The sequence below is a fragment of the Microcaecilia unicolor genome, chromosome 1 (assembly GCF_901765095.1).
Source record: "Microcaecilia unicolor chromosome 1, aMicUni1.1, whole genome shotgun sequence".
NCBI lineage: Eukaryota > Metazoa > Chordata > Amphibia > Gymnophiona > Siphonopidae > Microcaecilia > Microcaecilia unicolor.
Genome location: NC_044031.1, coordinates 302,745,200 through 302,762,873, shown reverse-complemented (window position 1 = coordinate 302,762,873; position 17,674 = coordinate 302,745,200). Strand labels below are relative to the sequence as shown.

At 47.5% G+C, this 17,674-nt stretch overlaps 1 protein-coding gene across 2 annotated transcripts in view; it reads left to right on the top strand.

Annotated features, from left to right (window-relative positions):
• Positions 1–17,674, top strand: part of LOC115473043 (cytochrome P450 2D15-like) — a 106,000-nt gene that overhangs the window by 70,741 nt on the left and 17,585 nt on the right. For both annotated transcript variants that reach the window (XM_030207668.1, XM_030207659.1), the window contains one exon: positions 9,274–9,415. In XM_030207668.1, coding sequence (XP_030063528.1) covers positions 9,274–9,415 — 142 coding nt within the window. The remainder of the gene's footprint in view (positions 1–9,273; positions 9,416–17,674) is intronic.

Below are 17,674 nucleotides of genomic sequence, written 5' to 3'. Positions count from 1 at the left end.
CACTCCCCACACAGCTGGCCGCGGTGGAGGCGTCGGGCTACTTCTCTCGCCCTCCTGTAGTTTCCAACCTCTCCTCCTACCGCAGTCTCACTGCTTCTCATCCTTTGCAGCTCACTCCATCCGGCTATTCCACCCATTACCACTCAGAGTGGCTGTCATTTACCGCCCCCCTAATAAACCCTCTCTTCCTTCCTCACCGACTTCGATGCCTGGCTTTCCGTCTTTCTTGAACCCTCATCTCCGTCCCTTATTCTCAGAGATTTTAACATAGACGTTGATGACCAGTCCAACCCTCACACTTCTCAGTTCCTCACTCTAACATCCTCCTTCAACCTCCAGCTTTGCTCCACCACCCCTACTCATCGAGACGGCCATTGTCTTGACCTCGTCCTCTCCTCTTCCAGCTCTCCCTCCAATTTCCATGTTTCAACTCTTCCTCTCTCCGATCATCACCTAATCACCTTCACACTTCTTCACCCCCCACCTCAACCCCGTCCAACTTTAACCACTACCTCCAGGAATCTCCAGGCTATCGACCCTCCCACCCTATCCTCTAATATTTCTAATCTCCTCCCCTCCATCATGTCCTCCGAGTCTGTCGACAAGGCTGTCTCCGCTTACAGTGCCACTCTCTCCTCTGCTCTGGACACCCTCGCACCTTCCACCTCCCGTCCCACAAAGCATACTAATCCCCAGCCCTGGCTGACCCCTTGCATCCGTCACCTTCGCTCCTGCACACGATCTGCGGAGCGCCTCTGGAGGAAATCCCGTACCCATTCAGATTTCCTTCACTACAAATTCATGTTATCCTCCTTCCACTCCTCCCTTTTCCTTGCCAAACAGGACTACTACACCCAATTGACCAATTCTCTCAGCTCCAACCCCCGTCGTCTCTTCTCCACCCTTAACTCCCTCCTCAAAGTGCCCTCCACTCCCACCCCACCCTCGCTCTCTCCTCAATCACTGGCTGATTACTTCCGCTACAAGGTGCAAAAGATCAACCTTGAGTTCACTACCAAGCCATCTCTTCTTCACCCTGCAACCCTCTCCCTCACCCAACCAACCCAGGCCTCTTTCTCCTCCTTTCCTGTCATCACCAAGGAGGAAACCGCTCACCTTCTTTCCTCATCGAAATCCACCACCTGCTCCTCTGATCCCATCCCCACCAACTTACTTAACATCATCCCTCATACTGTCACCCCCTCCATCTGTCATATCCTCAACCTCTCTCTCTCCACTGCAACTGTCCCTGACACCTTCAAGCATGCCGTAGTCACACCTCTCCTCAAAAAACCATCACTTGATCCTACCTGTCCCTCCAATTACCGCCCCATCTCTCTCCTAGCCTTCCTCTCCAAAATACTTGAGCGTGCCGTTCACAGCCGTTGCCTTGATTTTCTCTCCTCTCATACCATCCTCGATCCACTTCAATCCAGTTTCTGCCCTCTTCACTCAACAGAAACAGCACTCTCTAAAGTCTGTAATGACCTGTTCCTTGCCAAATCCAGAGGCCACTACTCCATCCTCATCCTCCTTGATCTATCCGCCGCTTTTGACACTGTGAATCATGACTTACTTCTTGCCACACTGTCCTCATTTGGGTTCCAGGGCTCTGTCCTCTCCTGGTTCTCCTCCTATCTCTCCCACCGCACCTTCAGAATTCACTCTCATGGATCTTCCTCCACCCCTATCCCCCTATCTGTTGGTGTTCCCCAGGGATTGGTCCTTGGACCCCTTCTCTTCTCAATCTACACCTCTTCCCTGGGCGCCCTGATCTCATCTCATCTCATGGTTTCCAGTATCATCTCTATGCTGATGACACCCAGCTATATCTGTCCACACCAGACATCACCGCAGAGATCCAGGCAAAGGTATCAGCCTGCTTATCCGACATTGCTGCCTGGATGTCCAACCGCCACCTGAAACTGAACATGTCCAAGATCGAGCTCATCGTCTTTCCACCAAAACCCACGTCTCCTCTTCCTCCACTTTCTATCTCAGTTGATAACACCCTCATCCTCCCCGTCTCATCTGCCCGCAACCTCAGAGTCATCTTTGACTCCTCCCTCTCCTTCTCTGCGCATATCCAGCAGACGGCCAAGACCTGCCGCTTCTTCCTCTTTAACATCAGCAAAATTAGCCCTTTCCTCTCTGAACACACCACCCGAACTCTCGTCCATGCTCTCATTACCTCTCGCCTTGACTACTGTAACTTACTCCTCACTGGCCTCCCACTTAGCCATCTATCCCCCCTTCAATCTGTCCAGAACTCTGCGGCACGTCTCATATTCCGCCAAAACCGATTTACTCATATCACCCCTCTCCTCAGGTCACTTCACTGGCTTCCAATCAGATACCGCATTCAATTCAAGCTTCTCCTTCTTACCTACAAATGCATTCAGTCTGCTACCCCTCACTACCTCTTCTCCCTCATCTCCCCCTATGTTCCCCCCATAACCTCCGTTCACAGGACAAATCCCTCCTCTCTGTACCCTTCTCCAACACCACCAACTCTAGGCTCCGCTCATTCTGCCTCGCCTCACCCTATGCTTGGAACAACCTTCCTGAGCCCTTACGCCAAGCCCCCTCCCTGCCCATCTTCAAGTCTTTGCTTAAAACCCACCTCTTCAATGCTGCATTCGGCACCTAACTCTTCCGTTCACTAAACCCAGACTGCCCCAATTTGACCGTCCCTATCGGACTGTCCGTTCACTTGTCTCTTAGATTGTAAGCTCCTTGAGCAGGGACCGTCCCTCTATGTTAAATTGTACAGCGCTGCGTAACCCTAGTAGCGCTTTAGAAATGTTAAGTAGTAGTAGTAGGTATATCAGGCTTTTTTTCTCCTTTCTTTAGAAGCAGGCCCTGCAGTGCCCCCCTGCTTTCCTTTCTAAACCTTACATAGATCAATTTCCTTCTGAAATTGTGGATTTCTGCCTTGCTATTAGTGACAGACAATGCTCAGGCCACTGTGTGGTGTAGTTGTCTTGTAGGGAGTAGAAATAGAGTATATCCAGCTATCTCAGTATCGACATTCTTGGTATGTACTTCTGCTTATAAAAGGGAACGCATGAAGGAAGTGTATCTCACACTTACCGCTTTTAAAGTTTGTAACTTATTAAAGCTAGTCAAGAAAAGAATTAATCAAATTTATTTGAGCTTTTTACCTCATGAATGGGTAGGAACATGTAAGCTTCTTATTCATGCTTTCACATTGCATTATTTTACGTTAACTGTGAATGGGCATTGATCAGTGAAATTGTTTAATTTATTTGAATCACCAGTGAGCTGTCTTAATCTCAGTAGTTGCTTATCAGATTCAAAGCCATTACTGCCAGTGAGACTGTCAGGATTCAAGGGATTTTGCAGTTACTAGTAATTAAAGGGAGCCTTTTTGTAAGGTGCACTAGCGTTTTTAGCTCACGCTATAAGCTAAGATGCCCATAGGAATATAATGGGCATCTCGACGTTTAGCACCAGCTGATTTTTAACATGAGCTAAAAAAATGCTAGTACAGCTTGTTGAAAGACCCCCAAAATGTTCTAAAAAATATGGACAATGGTATCTTTTTGTTAAGCTGATTAAGATGTTAGTTTAACAGATTCCAACTTTTTAAGAGCACAGACTTGCTGGTGTGAGGGTTTATATGCATCTAGACGTGAAAGATATTTTTTAACAGGCACTGTTTACTTTTGAGGTGTTAGGTTTGTAATTCATAATTTGGCATAGCTAACATTTGCATCTGCTTCCAGGCATTTTGTGTGTGTGTGTTAGAGAACTGCACGGGAATGGGGATTTAATATTTAATGCCATGGGGGGTGGGTGGGTAGGGATTAGGACAGGGCTGAGCTAGGCTACAGGGAGGGGTAGGGTGGTAGGATAAGGCTTATGCTTAGCTATGGGATGGATGGTGGGGAAGGGAAGATACTGGACTACAGTGATGGATGGGTGGGGGTAAGGTAGAGAAGGGAAGGGCTGATGCTGAGCTATGGGAACGGATTGGGAGTAGGGAAGTGAAAAGCTGATGCCAGGCAACTGGGATGGATTGGGGGGGGGGAGAAGGGAAGGGCGTAGGGAAGGGAAAAGCTGATGCCAGGGGCTGCTGGGATGAATGGGAGGGGGGTAGGGAAGGGAAGGTCTTTATGTTTTTGTAATATGTTTTAAAATTATGTGTATTGAATTGTGATCTGCTTAGAATTGCAGCGATAGTGTGGCTTAGAAATTAACTCAATAAATTTTTGGTTCTGTAATTGATGAGGGTTGGTCTGTGGTCTGCGTGTAACTGAGCAGGTGAGAGTTTCTGCTGGCATGTGGTTTGTATAGGGATCTATGAGTCTGACTTGTCTGGCTTTTCCAATGGGATGTGTACTGCTGTTGTGTATATTCACTGCTGCCTTTTTAAAGGTACTGTTATTGGAACTGGTGTTATGGTTTGCAATATAGGCTCTGCAGGATTTAGTGTTACTTCACAAAATACCCGGCAGTGATGGGATTTTATTGCTATTATTGAGGTGCTACCAGAATTTGAATACATTGTTATATGTCCGCTGTAATTATAATGCAGGATCCTGTCATGTTCATTGAGATGTTTGCTATTATAGTAGACTTATGTCTGGTCAAGTTTGATATGGTATAATGTAACTATATTTACAAATATTGTTTTTTTATGTATGTATGTTGTTTATGTTGATGCAGGGCAGCTGTTGGGCCGCATTCTAAGGCATTATTTTGTAGTATCCCGAGATACACTACTCATACCTATATACATAATGCCCACCCATATTAGCTCTGGGCCCACCCAAAAAGTCAGGTCTGACTATGCCACTGGGATCAGAAAGTGCTTGTGGGGACAGGAACAGCGCTTACGGAGACCTGGTGGGGACAGGGAAAGAGTTCATGGAGAGGGGGACCTAGAGATCTGCACCAATATCAATGCATGTAACTTTTAACAAGCTAATGAGCGCTGATAACAGTATTTAACAAGCAATAAGGATCACTAATTGACACTGATTAGAATTTAGGCACACAAGTGTATTCTGTAATGATGTGCACCAAACTTCTAATGTGCGTAGGCAAAAAAGGGCATGGCTGTGGGCGGGGAAATGGGTGTTTTATGGGTGTTCCAAAATATACATGCCTAGTTATAGAATATGGCCCAGTGCGCCTAAATTTATGCGCTGGAATTTATGCCACTTTTTTTTAAATTGTAAATGAATGCACACAGATTTAGGTGCTGAAATATCAACTAAGCATATTTTATAATTGGTGCCTAAATCTAGACACCGATTATAGAATATGCTTAGTTGGCACTGATTTCAGTGCCATATATAGAATCTCCCCCTTAGCGTGCACAATTTAATTGAGGAAAAAGTCAATTGGCATCAGTAATTGGGCACTAACTATCAATTATTGGCATTAATTGGCAGCCATTTGCATTTGTGCACGAATTGTGCTATGTTCTGTTCTCTAAAGATGCACGTGCAAATCTTTTAGCATGTAACTGAAAAGGAAATGTGGCCATGGGCGAGTCAGGGGTGTTCACTAATGATGTGCGCAATACCATACCCGCCGAGAGGGGGGGCAGGGGACACACAATTCCCTGGGCTCGGGCCTCCAAGGGGGGCCCGGCGCCACAGTCCCACCCGCCTTCCATCGTCGACCGTCTGCCACCGGGCCGGGCCCCCTGCATTGAAATCACAGTGCCTCTCACCTCCGTGTGAAAGCACTGCAGGCAGCAGGGCAGCAGATCGCCTCCCTTCGGGCCTCCTTCCCTCCCTGTGTCCTGCCCTCGTCTGACGTAACTTCCATGAGGGCGGGACACAAGGAGGGAAGGAGGGTCGAAGGGAGGCGATCTGCTGCCCTGCTGCCTGCAGCGCTTTCACAGAGGTGAAAGGCGCTGTGATTTCAATGCAGGGGGCCTGGCCCGGTGGCGGACAAAGGGGGGGAGCGACGGCGGCGACCTTGGGGGGTGTGGAGGGGGGAGCAGCGGTGGTGACCTTGGGGGGGGGTTGCGGGGGCGGGGCCTGGCCCAGTCTCTTGGCGGCCCTGCGCAATACTATAGAACTCAGGGAATCTGCGCCTAATATACACATGAGGATTTACAAGTCAGAGAGCCATTTGTAGAATAGTGCTCTGCACCCATTATTTTCGGCGCCCAAATCTGGCCACCATTTACAGAATCTAGTCCTATATGTACAAAAACATTTTATAAAATTAGTTCTGTAATATATGTCATTGAGATGGGGGATGGGATTTGATGTACCACTTTTCTTGTTACAATCGAAGTGGTTTAATGTCCAGTTGGTATAGATTCACCTAGCAAGCTTTGTGTTGAAAGGTTGTGCTTTGCCAACCTATATACCTTTATAAAATAGGTTCTCAGTAGTACGCAAATCTTCTACAGAAATGTACATTAGAGAGCTGCACAGGAACGGGGTTAGGTGGAATCTCTTGGCTGCCGCAGGGATCCTGTGGGGATCCTCTCCAGGGCCACAGGTTTCTCGCGGGAATGAACCCAGGTCCTCGGAAATCCTGCAGGGATGGGCCAAGGTCCTGCAGGGTTCCCGCTGGTGTAGGCGAGTGGAGCCTTACCTCGCCTCGTCTTCATCCCTGGGTGCTCTCCCTGAACGTACCTCAGTACATCCTGTTGGCCTCAGGGGCGGGAAAGATCCCCACTCTCCTGCTCGCTACCGCTGATCCTTTCACTGCTGCCGTTTCTTCAAATGGCTGCCAAGACTTGCAGAGAGGACGGGCTAGATTCCCATGGGGATGGGTGGGAACGGGTTACATTTCTGTCTCCATGCAACTCTAATTTACACCACTCTGAAGATGGTATAAATGTGGGTGTGTATTCTTTGCATGTACCCATTTATTTTATAAGGTATATATGTACATCACAACACTACCCCCGCTCTTCCCAAACCGTGCCCCTGGGAATGTGATCTAGTCAGCATGCATACACATGTATTTGGCCTATAATAGCCATTTTTCATGGGCAAACATATTTTGCATGGTAAATGTTTTTTTCAAAATTACTCCTTGAAAATCCTACTCTGTGTATCAGTAACTGCTTCTATTTAATTTTAGAACAGCACAGTCACAGCCCATTCACTTTGAATGGGCTGAGTCGGCATTACCGCACCGGCAGCCACTAGCGCGGCTTTGTAAAAAGGGGGGGGGGGGGGAATATTTATTCCTTGACAGTTTCTTTGTATTAGATTTATTGCATGAAGATCTATTTTCTACAGTAATAATAAAGACCAGAAATGTGGAATACTTACATCAAGAATTTTTCACTGAATTTGCACGATCCATTATTTTATTTAAGATAAAGCCTGAAACAACCTGGCTCTTACACAGAAACCAATAAACACTGATTGAAGTACAAATATATGTATTGATTTTTCTAGTTGCCTTGAACCCTTTCATGGTCACCTAGTGTGGTCATGATGAAGCGTGAGGAGGGTTAGTGGTTGCAGGAGGCAGGGCTTGATGGGTCGATTTCAGTGTACCGCCAGTTGACTGTGACTTTGGGAAGGCCACTGCTATCACCTCATATACCTGGGTAATAATGATCCAATATTGATTGTTCTCAAGGTCAGCATAGTAAGCGATGAAACTGAAGTCAAGGCTAGCGAGTCACTCAAAGACTGAACCATATTGAGAAAGACCAGTTTGTGCATTGTTAGAGTGAAGGCCAGTGGAAAAGAACTGCACCAACTATGCAGCTTAATTTCATTTGGCATTTGATGCAGAATATTTGGTACACTTGTGACATTATAGTGAGTTATTCCTGTTGAGTACAGAATAGCTGATGGCCTGGCTACTTTCCTAGTCCCTTTGTTACTTCTACTCCAGTTCTATGTTGCTTTTTATTACTTGCCAAACCAGATTAAATACTGAGATTCAGGACTATGTTATAACATGGCACTTCAACATAAGTCCCTCAATGCTATGTGCTGAGCACCAATTCTATAATGACATCTTCGCGTCAAGATTCCATTATAGAACACTAGTGCAAGTCGGCACTGATGTACGTTAGAGGTTGACTGAAACCAGTGGTTTTGATTCTGGCTGAAATCGAATTTGCTACTGAAATCTGCCGTTTGGCTTTGGCTGTAACCTGAACCAAAACCGAAACTGTGTCTCCCCCCCCCCCCCCCCCCCCCGAGCTAGCCTCTCCCCTGACAGAAAACCCGTTCCCCTCTCAGGCCACTCACTAACTCCTTCCCCCCCCCCCCCCCCCCCCCCCCCGTAGGCTCTCCCCAGGTCTACCTTCTAAAATCCCTGGTGATATAGTGGCCTTCTGTCCCTGATGGCTGCATTATGAAAATGGTAACACGATGTCCCATGGCACCATTTTAGAATTGCTGCTCATGCCATTCCCATTTCCAAAATGGTGGCCATGACCTCCCGCAGTAGTCTCTTGAGGCTGCAGTGGGAAGTCATGGATGACATTTTCACAATGCAGCCAGCAGGGGCAGGAGCAACTCCTGCCTCAAAGAGACCATTAGACCACCAGAGCTTTTAGAAAGTAGGTCTAGGGAGAGCAGAGCTAATTGGTGGCCTGGGAAGGAAAACAGGTTTTCTGTCGAGGGAGGCTGGCCAAGGGGGGGTGGGGGGACACACACAGGCTTGTGGGCGCAGGGCTATGGTTTTAGTTTCTGTCATAAATGCACAGGCACTTTTGGCCGAAATCTGAACCTGGATTTTGGGTTGATTTTGGTGCCACATCTGAAATCAAAACCAAAATTTGGTCGGTCTCTACTGTGCCTACATTTAGGCGTGATCACTTAAACCAGGTGTATGGCTGGCATAAGTTGGCATGCCTAAGGGCACCATGCAGTGCAACTAACAGGTGGCGCCACCTCCTTGGTCTGCCCATGCTTACATTCTCTCACACCTATGCACCATCTTATAGAGTGTAGTGCATTTGGGCGCATAAATGGCCAGTTATAGAATTACCTTTTAAGCTTTCTTTGCAGTAACTACATTTTTTCATATCCAGTGCTCCACTCATTTCTCTTCTCTTTCCTCCTCCCCTGCACTCCTATTGTTATTCATATATATCTCTCCTCGGGCCCACTGCCTTAGACCTGGCTTTAGGTATAGGTGATGTAGGTTAATACAGGCAGGAGCGCTGCCTCTGCTGCTATGCCTCAGTTCAGGCTTGTCACTGCAGGTGCTCGTCCTCTTGTGTAAAACTGCAGCACGCTTCAGCATCCAAAGGAAAATTCAGCGCAGGGCTTGTAACCATCTAAACTTTGTTTATTTTAGGGGACTGTCGTCGTCACTAACCTTTCCTCAGTCCTGAAGGATGAAACCTATTGGGAAAAGCCACACCAGTTTTACCCAGAGCACTTCTTGAATGCTGAGGGGCAGTTTGTGAAGAGAGAGGCCTTCTTACCATTTTCTGCAGGTAATGTTCAACCATAGGTGTCGGAATGGGGGGCAGCACAGGTGCCCTGGCACCCCTAAAAATTCAGAGGAGGCAGGAGGTGCACCAGGCTGTGTCCACTCCCACCCAACACCCTGCTGTTGCCACCGCCACTGCTTTTTCAGCAGTGGCAGCAAAAACAAACAAAAAGAGATTGCAGGGCTGCACTGGTCCTGTTCATGGCTGTCAGTTCTGCTCCAGAACAGTGTCAGAGGGCAGGGCCGGCGGAAAGAGCTAAGCAGGGTATGCACGGCAGGGGGGCGCCAACATTCAGGGGGTGCCAGAGACTGCCACGCTTACCCTCCCTTACCGCCACAGCAATGCCGCCATCCCCTTTCCACATACTACTACCTTGCCGCCCGCCCTGGTGGTGTAGTGGCATCTGCGGCTGCAGGGGCAGGAAAGAATCCCACTCTTTCCTGCCCGCCACCGCTACTCCGTCTCTGGCGCTGTCCGCTTTTCTGTGCTGTGGATGGCCCCACCGTATTTTAAAAATGGCTGCCGAGGCTTCTGGCGGTAGTCTCACAAGACTGATGCGGAAGTCTCGGCAGCCATTTGGGGAAGACATGGCGCCGCCGCCTGCAGCACAGAAGAGAAAAGTGGAGAGCACCGGATAGTGGGATTCTTTCCTGCTCCTGCAGCCACAGAGGCCACCAAACCACCAGGGTGGGCAGCAACATAGGACTCTAGTACGCTGGAGGAGGATGGCGGTATTACTGTGGGACGGGGAAGGTTTTGGCACAGTATAAGTCATCACAAGGACAAAATATAAGGAAACCAATGGACTGCATTGAGGCTTATAGCCCATTTAGATATGTTTAAACACATGAGAGATCTGCATGAAAGAAAATATATTTTTTATTATTTTGACTTATGAAAACCACTTGTCCCTGAAACATGCTCAAAACACAATAATCCATTTGTACAAAATAGATGAGATGAAGATGTGATTCCATGTGCCCCAATGACAGAAGAGTTAATTTTTTTTTTTAATTTAAAGAAGTCTTTATTAAGCATTGATAAACATTAACGTACATGTGTGACACATTACAAAACCGTATATTCTGGAACATTCAATATACATGACTCTAACACCCAGAGGGTACAACCATAAACTCAGTGCTGCAAATAGCATCTTATTTAACTTCAATTTTTATCCAGTTTTTGTGTTTTTAGACCTCCCTTCCCCCCCTCCCTCCCTCTCCCCTCCCCCCCATCTATTCCCTTCTATCCCCCCATCTTTCGTCCATCACATATTTCAACCAGAGCACCTTTGTAAGAAAGGTTCCCAAATCTTATCCCACTTATGCACTGTTTTCCGTTTCACAGCAGTCAATCTTTCCATCTCACACATGTATCTTACTTTAGTAATCCATCTTCGTATCGAGGGTACTAACGGGGATTTCCAACTCTGCGCTAAGTTTATTCGGGCGGCGTGCAGGGCACACCTTGTCAAAATCCACTGGTCGGACGTTAGCCCTGCAGGCCTAGACCCAAGCAAGAAAACTAAAGGATGCCACTGCACAGACCGATCTAGCCACCCCTGCAGCCGAGAACGCACCCCCTTCCAGTAGGCCTGCGACTTAGGGCATAGCCACCATATATGACCTGCGTTTCCCAGCCCCCCACAGTTCCTCCAACAGTATTTTGATACCTGGGCGAACATGTGATTTAGCCGAACCGGGGTCAAATACCACCGGTAGAATACCTTTATAGCGTTTTCCTGCGTAGCTACTGACACTGATGACTTCAAAATCTGCTTTTCCAGGGCCACCCACTCAGGTTCTGGCAATGTGAATGCAGCTCCTGCTCCCATCTCTGCCTATGTAGGATGGACTGCTTAGCTCTGTTCTCTTGATAAGCATACAGTTTAGTTATCATACCCCTCATGTCCTTGTCCTCTACACACATCTCCTCCAGCTGATGAACTTCTCGCTGCAAACATTCACATATGTGGAGCTCTTCAAAAAGTGCACCAGCTGCAAATATGCATATCGATCCCCCTGTCTAAGCCCGTAATCATCCCTCAGTGTTTCAAAGGGCACCATACTCTCTCTCATGTGCAGCTGCCCCATGGAATCTAATCCGGCCTCCGCCCATCTGCGAAAAGTGACGCTCCCCATCCCTGGCTCGAACAAAGGATTGTCCAGTATCGGAGCCAAACCCGAGATCATTGGCTTCCTATCCGGAAACAGGTGATCCCAATAATGGAAAGTGGCCTGCACTGTGGGCGGAAATCGATCTACTTGCCCCCTATGCCTACCCACAACCCACATTAACTGTCCCAGACTACGTGAGCCCACCAACGCTTGCTCAATGTCAACCCATACATGATGGTCCTCCCGTTTAAACCAGGCTATTGCCGCCCTTGCCTGAGCTGCCCCATAATACCAGGCCAGGTTGGGTACCCCCAAACCTCCCATCCGCTTACTTTTATATAGCAGGGCCCTGGGCAATCGGGGTCTTTCTTATTCCAGATGAAGCGATTAATCGCCTCCTGCAGACCTGATAAAAATGATCTGGACACTTTCATGGGAAGGACCTGGAACAGATAAAGAAGTCGAGGCAAAATGTTCATCTTTACTGCAGCAATCCGCCCAAACCAGGACATTCCCATAGACATCCATCTGTCCAGGTCCCTCTGAACAGCTCGCTTAAGTGTCGGATAATTGCTGGTAAATAGCTCAGATAAGTTCCCAGGCAACTGCACTCCCAAGTATCCCAGCGCTTTAGCCTCCCATTTAAGGCAAAGGACGCCTTCAAGGTGTCCATCACTCTAAGAGGGACTCCCACCGCCAGACCAGTGGACTTGTTAGCATTCAGTTTGTATCCAGATATTGTCGCATATTCCTCTATCACCTGCATTAAATTAGGCAATGAGGTAATGGCTTGGTTAAAGTCAAAAGGACATCGTCTGCGAACAGGGCAACTTTATACTCCCTCCCTCCCACCCGCACTCCAGCAATGTTCTCATTAGTTCGCACAGCCTCCGCCCATGGTTCCATTGCCAGAGCAAACAAGAGGGGGGATAGTGGGCAACCCTGCCTAGTTCCTCTACCCAGCCGAAATAATTCGGAATTCCCTCCATTGACACGCACGCAGGCTTGCGGTTCTGAGTACAAGGCCCTAATCCACATTCTGTAAAATTGTCCTATTCCAAACTGGTGCAAGACCTTATCTAAGTACCCCCAGTGAACCCTATCGAATGCCTTTTCAGCATCCAGTCCAAGCAATACTAATGGTCTATCCTTCATCTGGGCTGCGTAGAGAAGGTCCACTGTTCTCCTTATGTTGTCTGCCGCCTGCCTTTTGGCTACAAACCCTACTTGATCCGGGTGTATCATGCTAGGTAGCACCTTCCCCAGCCGATTTGCCAGTACCTTAGCTAAAATTTTTACATCAGCGTTTAATATGGAGATGGGCCGATACGATGCACATAACGTAACATCCTTGCCTGGCTTAGGGATTACAGCCACCCACGCCTCCATCATGGTCTTGGGAAGGGCCACACCCTCCCTCACTGCGTTAACAATCATTGTCAGATAGGGGGCCAGCTCTACAGCGTATACCTTAAAAAGTCGTTGGTGAATCCATCTATCCCAGGCACCTTCCCTGTGGGCAAGGTTTTAATAGCCCTAATAACCTCATCTACCCGCACCGGAGATTCAAGCTCCTCCCTCTGTGCTTCAGTCAAACCCTCCAGCCCCCTAGCTCCCAAGTATTCATCAATTTTGTCTGTCTGCACAGTGGCATCCTCCTTGTATAGAGTCTCGTAATATTGAGCAAAACACTGTCTGATCTGTGCTGATCTATGCATCACCTGCCCTTTACCATCTCGGACTTTCAAGATGTGACGAGTGGATCTCAACTGTCTTAATTTGATTGCTAGTAGCCTACCAGGCTTGTTAGTGTGTTCATAATAGACCTGCTTCATCCTTGCATGTGCAAATTGCAAGCTGTCTTCATGGAGCGAACCAAGCTCCAGTCTAACCGCCTGCAACCTACGCAGGTCTGACAGGGAACCTGTGGCCCTGTATTTAGCCTCTAGTCTCCCGAGTTTGTCCATACATAGGACTAACTGAGCTTTGTGTGCCCTCACTCTCCTGCTCGCTCCTTGTATAAAGTAGCCTCTGGGAGACTGCCTTAAAGGCGTCCCACACCATTCCCAGAGAGGGTACCGAGTCTAAGTTCATATCAAAGTATTCTTTCAAGACTGGACGAAATCCCGCTACTAATTCCGGGTCCTGTAGCAAACCATTGTTAAGCGTCCATCTTTTTTCTCTCGGTTCCTCTCTTAGGGACGGGAGCACAGACCAGATCGGGGCATGATCAGATATGCTAATGTGGCCTATAGAAGATTCCCCCTCTCCCCCCAGGACAGTGCCCTGTCCAAAAAAATGTAATCAAGCCTAGAGTATGACAGATGAACCTGGGAGTAAAATGTGTAGTCTCTCATCCTGGGGTGTGCCAGTCTCCATGCATCGTATAAGCCCAATTCATCCACACAATCTTTTAATGCCTGTGAAATTTTACAATCTAAAGGGGCAGGAGGAGTAGAACGGTCTAGTCAGGTTGCATAGTGGCGTTAAAGTCTCCCGCCATTATTAATTCCCCTTGGCAAAGCCCTGCACCTCTTTTCGGAGACGAAGGACAAAATTCCCCACTGCCTCTCATTGGCGCATATACACTTGCCAAGGTATACTCCTCCTGCTCCAGCACAACTTGCAATAGAAGAAATCTTCCTTCCCTGTCCTTTTTAGAACGTACAATCTGCACCTGGACATCTCTATGAATAATATCGCCACCCCCCTTTTTTTAACCCCCTTTACATCTGAGGCACAACCGCCAGTGGATACTGTTTAGTGGCTAACAGGCCCTCATATTTTTGCATTAAATGCGTTTCTTGCCAAAAAGACCACTTGAGGTTTCAAACAACTGCAACTCTCGGGACAACGCATGCCTCTTATAAGGGGAGTTCAACCCCTTCATATTATAAGTTACCAATTTAAATCCCGTCATTGCTTATTCTATAGTTACACCCCCGCTTCCATTGAAGGATGGCTATCCATCCTTTCATCCCCCTCTTCCTACTCGCTTGCTTCCTGGTTGTTCTGGTTGTTCTCAATTCCTTATCCCTTCCCATCCCAGTCCCTCCCCCCCCCATCCCATACCCTCCCTGGCCCCATGGCCAATATCCACCAACTGGTCCCATATGGCACCAGCTGGGTGTTGCAAGGAAGTAACCTCACCAGCCGAACTGACTCACTTTTAAATAGGAGCCTATCACCACACGACTGAACACTCCCTTCGGCCTTCCCCCTTGCCCCCCTCCCCCTCCCTCATGCATTCTCAATTCTATCAATATTTAACTCATATCATTCTTTATACTTCGTTTATCTCCCAAATGTCTCTTTGCATATCACCTCCTCTCAATGTCTCTCCGCTTCTGATTCCCTCTCACCAGATTCTTGTTTTCGCCTCTGCAGCTCAGGGCCTGGGCTTCCTGGGTGCTTTCTCTACCCCTTTTCCATCTCTGAAGTCTTGCTTTTGTAGAAGAAGCCACCTCAACTGGTAGGGTAGCTGCAGCGGCCAATCCAGCCTCGTATAAAAGCTTCCAGGCTTCTCCCACTCCTCGGCATCTATGCTGCGCGCCCTTGATCTCGAAACAGAGTGCAAACGGGAATGTCCACCTGTAGAGAATCTTCTCTCTCTTCAGGATCTCTATTACCGGTCTCATAGCTCTACGTGAGTTCAACGTGAATAAAGAGAGGTCCTGGTATATTGCAATTCTCGCCCCATGAATTCCACTTCGGGGTTCTTTCTAGCTTTCTGCCATATCTGGTCCTTGCAATTATATGAAGAGAAGCGCACCACTATGTCCCGGGGGTTGTTGTCTCGAATTTTCCCCAGCGCTCTATGCCGCCCTGTCAATGCCCATTGCAGCTATATCAAAGTCCTCTCCCATCAACTGGGCACATATATTTCGCACCACCTCCGGTACTGCTTCTCGGTCTTCATTTTCTGGGACACCTCTGAATCTTAAATTGTGTCTGCGTCCTCGGTTTTCTAGGTCATCTAATTTATATTGGAATTCCTCCGCCTGTTCCATTAACTTAGCAAGCTGTTTATCCACCTCTTCGTTTTTATCCCCCTGCTCTTCTGCCTTCTCCTCTAAGACTTCCACTCGGCCTCCCAGCTCTTTCAAATCCACGCTCAGAGCGTCCACGTGCTCTAAGATCTCTTCTTTGGAGGCTCTGATTTCGGCGCGAATGGTTTCCAGGCAGCGTGTCAGGTCGGCGGGGATAGCTTGCCCTTGGGCCGCTTCAAGTCCCCCGACACCATCTTCCCTCGAAGAAGCCGAACCCGACTCCGATGAGCAGCGTGTTTTGGGGGATGGGGGGCGCACAAGGCCCCGTTCCGCTTGCCTCGTGGCTGGCCTTTCGTGCTCGCGCTGCTGCGCTCCGCTTTTTTTTACTCATGCGCTTTTCCTGGGACGTTCAGCGATCACTTATAGTCCCCGTATGCGGTTTTAGAGAGGTTTTTTGATTCGGAAGCACCTTTGAGAGGGTGAGGAGACACGGAGCTCAGAAGTTAAGCTGCCATTCAGCCGCGTGACGTCACTTCCTTCCTCCCAGAAGAGTTAATTTTACTTCCAATCTTTGTAACACCAGGTTTCCCAAGGCAGATTACAGAAACAGTTAAGATGAACCCATCAGTAAACAGGATATCCTCACTGAATTTGGCCATATATTACTGTATTTATAGAACAGTGTAGAAAAAGGAGCACAAAATATAGCCTTTATTAGTGCTGTTTCCGCCAGCTACAGTAATTCTTTAAGCAGTTTTTAATGATATTCGGTTTTATTTCATGATATTTATATCTACATATGGGAAGCTTTCAAATAAATTAAAAAGCTGTCAAGTAAAAAAAAAAACACTTTTGTTCTTCACCTTTTAAGGCACTGGGCTGAAAAAGGGTGCGGGGAGGGGAGAAGAGCAAATGGGAGATGCTGGACTGGGGGTGGGGTGGGGAGTGGTAATAAAAAGGATTTAGAGATTGCTTTTCAACTGTCTGACCAACAAATCCACTTGGGGTCTGTATCTGTGATTAGAAGTAATTTTGTTTAAAAATGATTGTTTAACTTTGATTGTGTGAAAATAAGTTGGAATGTCGAAGATAAGACAAAGCTCTAATTAATTTGGTATGTGAAGGGAGAGGTGGAGCCTGTTTCCAGTTCAGACTGGCCACCTGAACTGGGAAACATGTGACCACATTCTCACAGTATGGCTTGTTACCTAAACAGAAAAATTATCAAGCATTCTGTAATTTTCCTTAGCTCTGAACATGAGTTCTAAGCCTAATAAAAAGGGGAGTTTCTTTCAGTGAAATGGGGAGCTCGTCTGTGAGTAATGTACATACTACGCAGAGAACCATGTTTCCTGGCCAAAGAAACTCCTGGCTTTTGCTGTGAACAGGGCCCCCCCCAAGCTGATGATAAGAGCCTGAATGATGTAAGGACCAGTGATGATTGTTTTATTGCTTTTCCTGGTCTAGGAACTCTTAGCTTTGCTTAGATGTAAAGACCAGTGATGTAATGATTGTTTATACATAGGTTTTCCTTAATTATAGATAGAATGATGATTATAGGTATTGTTTCTTTTCAGGTATATAGCTAATCATTGTGTGTGTGTGTGTATATATATATATATATATATATATATATATATATCTTAATCATTGTATATTTAACACCTCTAATAAAAGTCTCATTTACCTAATACAAATCCAAAAGAATCCACAGTAATTACTGAGTAGTCTTTGTTAATGAAACAGGCTGTAAATCCATAGCAGAACAGGGAGCCAACTGATAGTTTGCAGGGGGGCACCAGAGACCCAAGCACTGGCCCTGTCAGAGGGAGGCAGGGCTGGCAGCCACAAATAGGAACAGAACAGCCCTGTGATTCTTTTACTTTTGTTTTGCCACCACTGCTGATGTTAGTCTGAATAAACAGCAGCAGTGGTGGTGAAGGTGTTAGGTGGGAGGGGAGAGCGAGAGGAGGTGGATGCAGAATGTTGGAGGTGGAGAAAGGGGGCAGACACTGGATGCAGGGGAAAGGGGGATAGAAGCTGGATGAGGGGGAGGGGGAGACAGAAGCCAGATGCATGAGGGGAAGAAAGAGGACAAATGCCAGATGGAAGAAGGAAGAGGGGGCAGATGCTGAATGACATGGGGGGAGAGA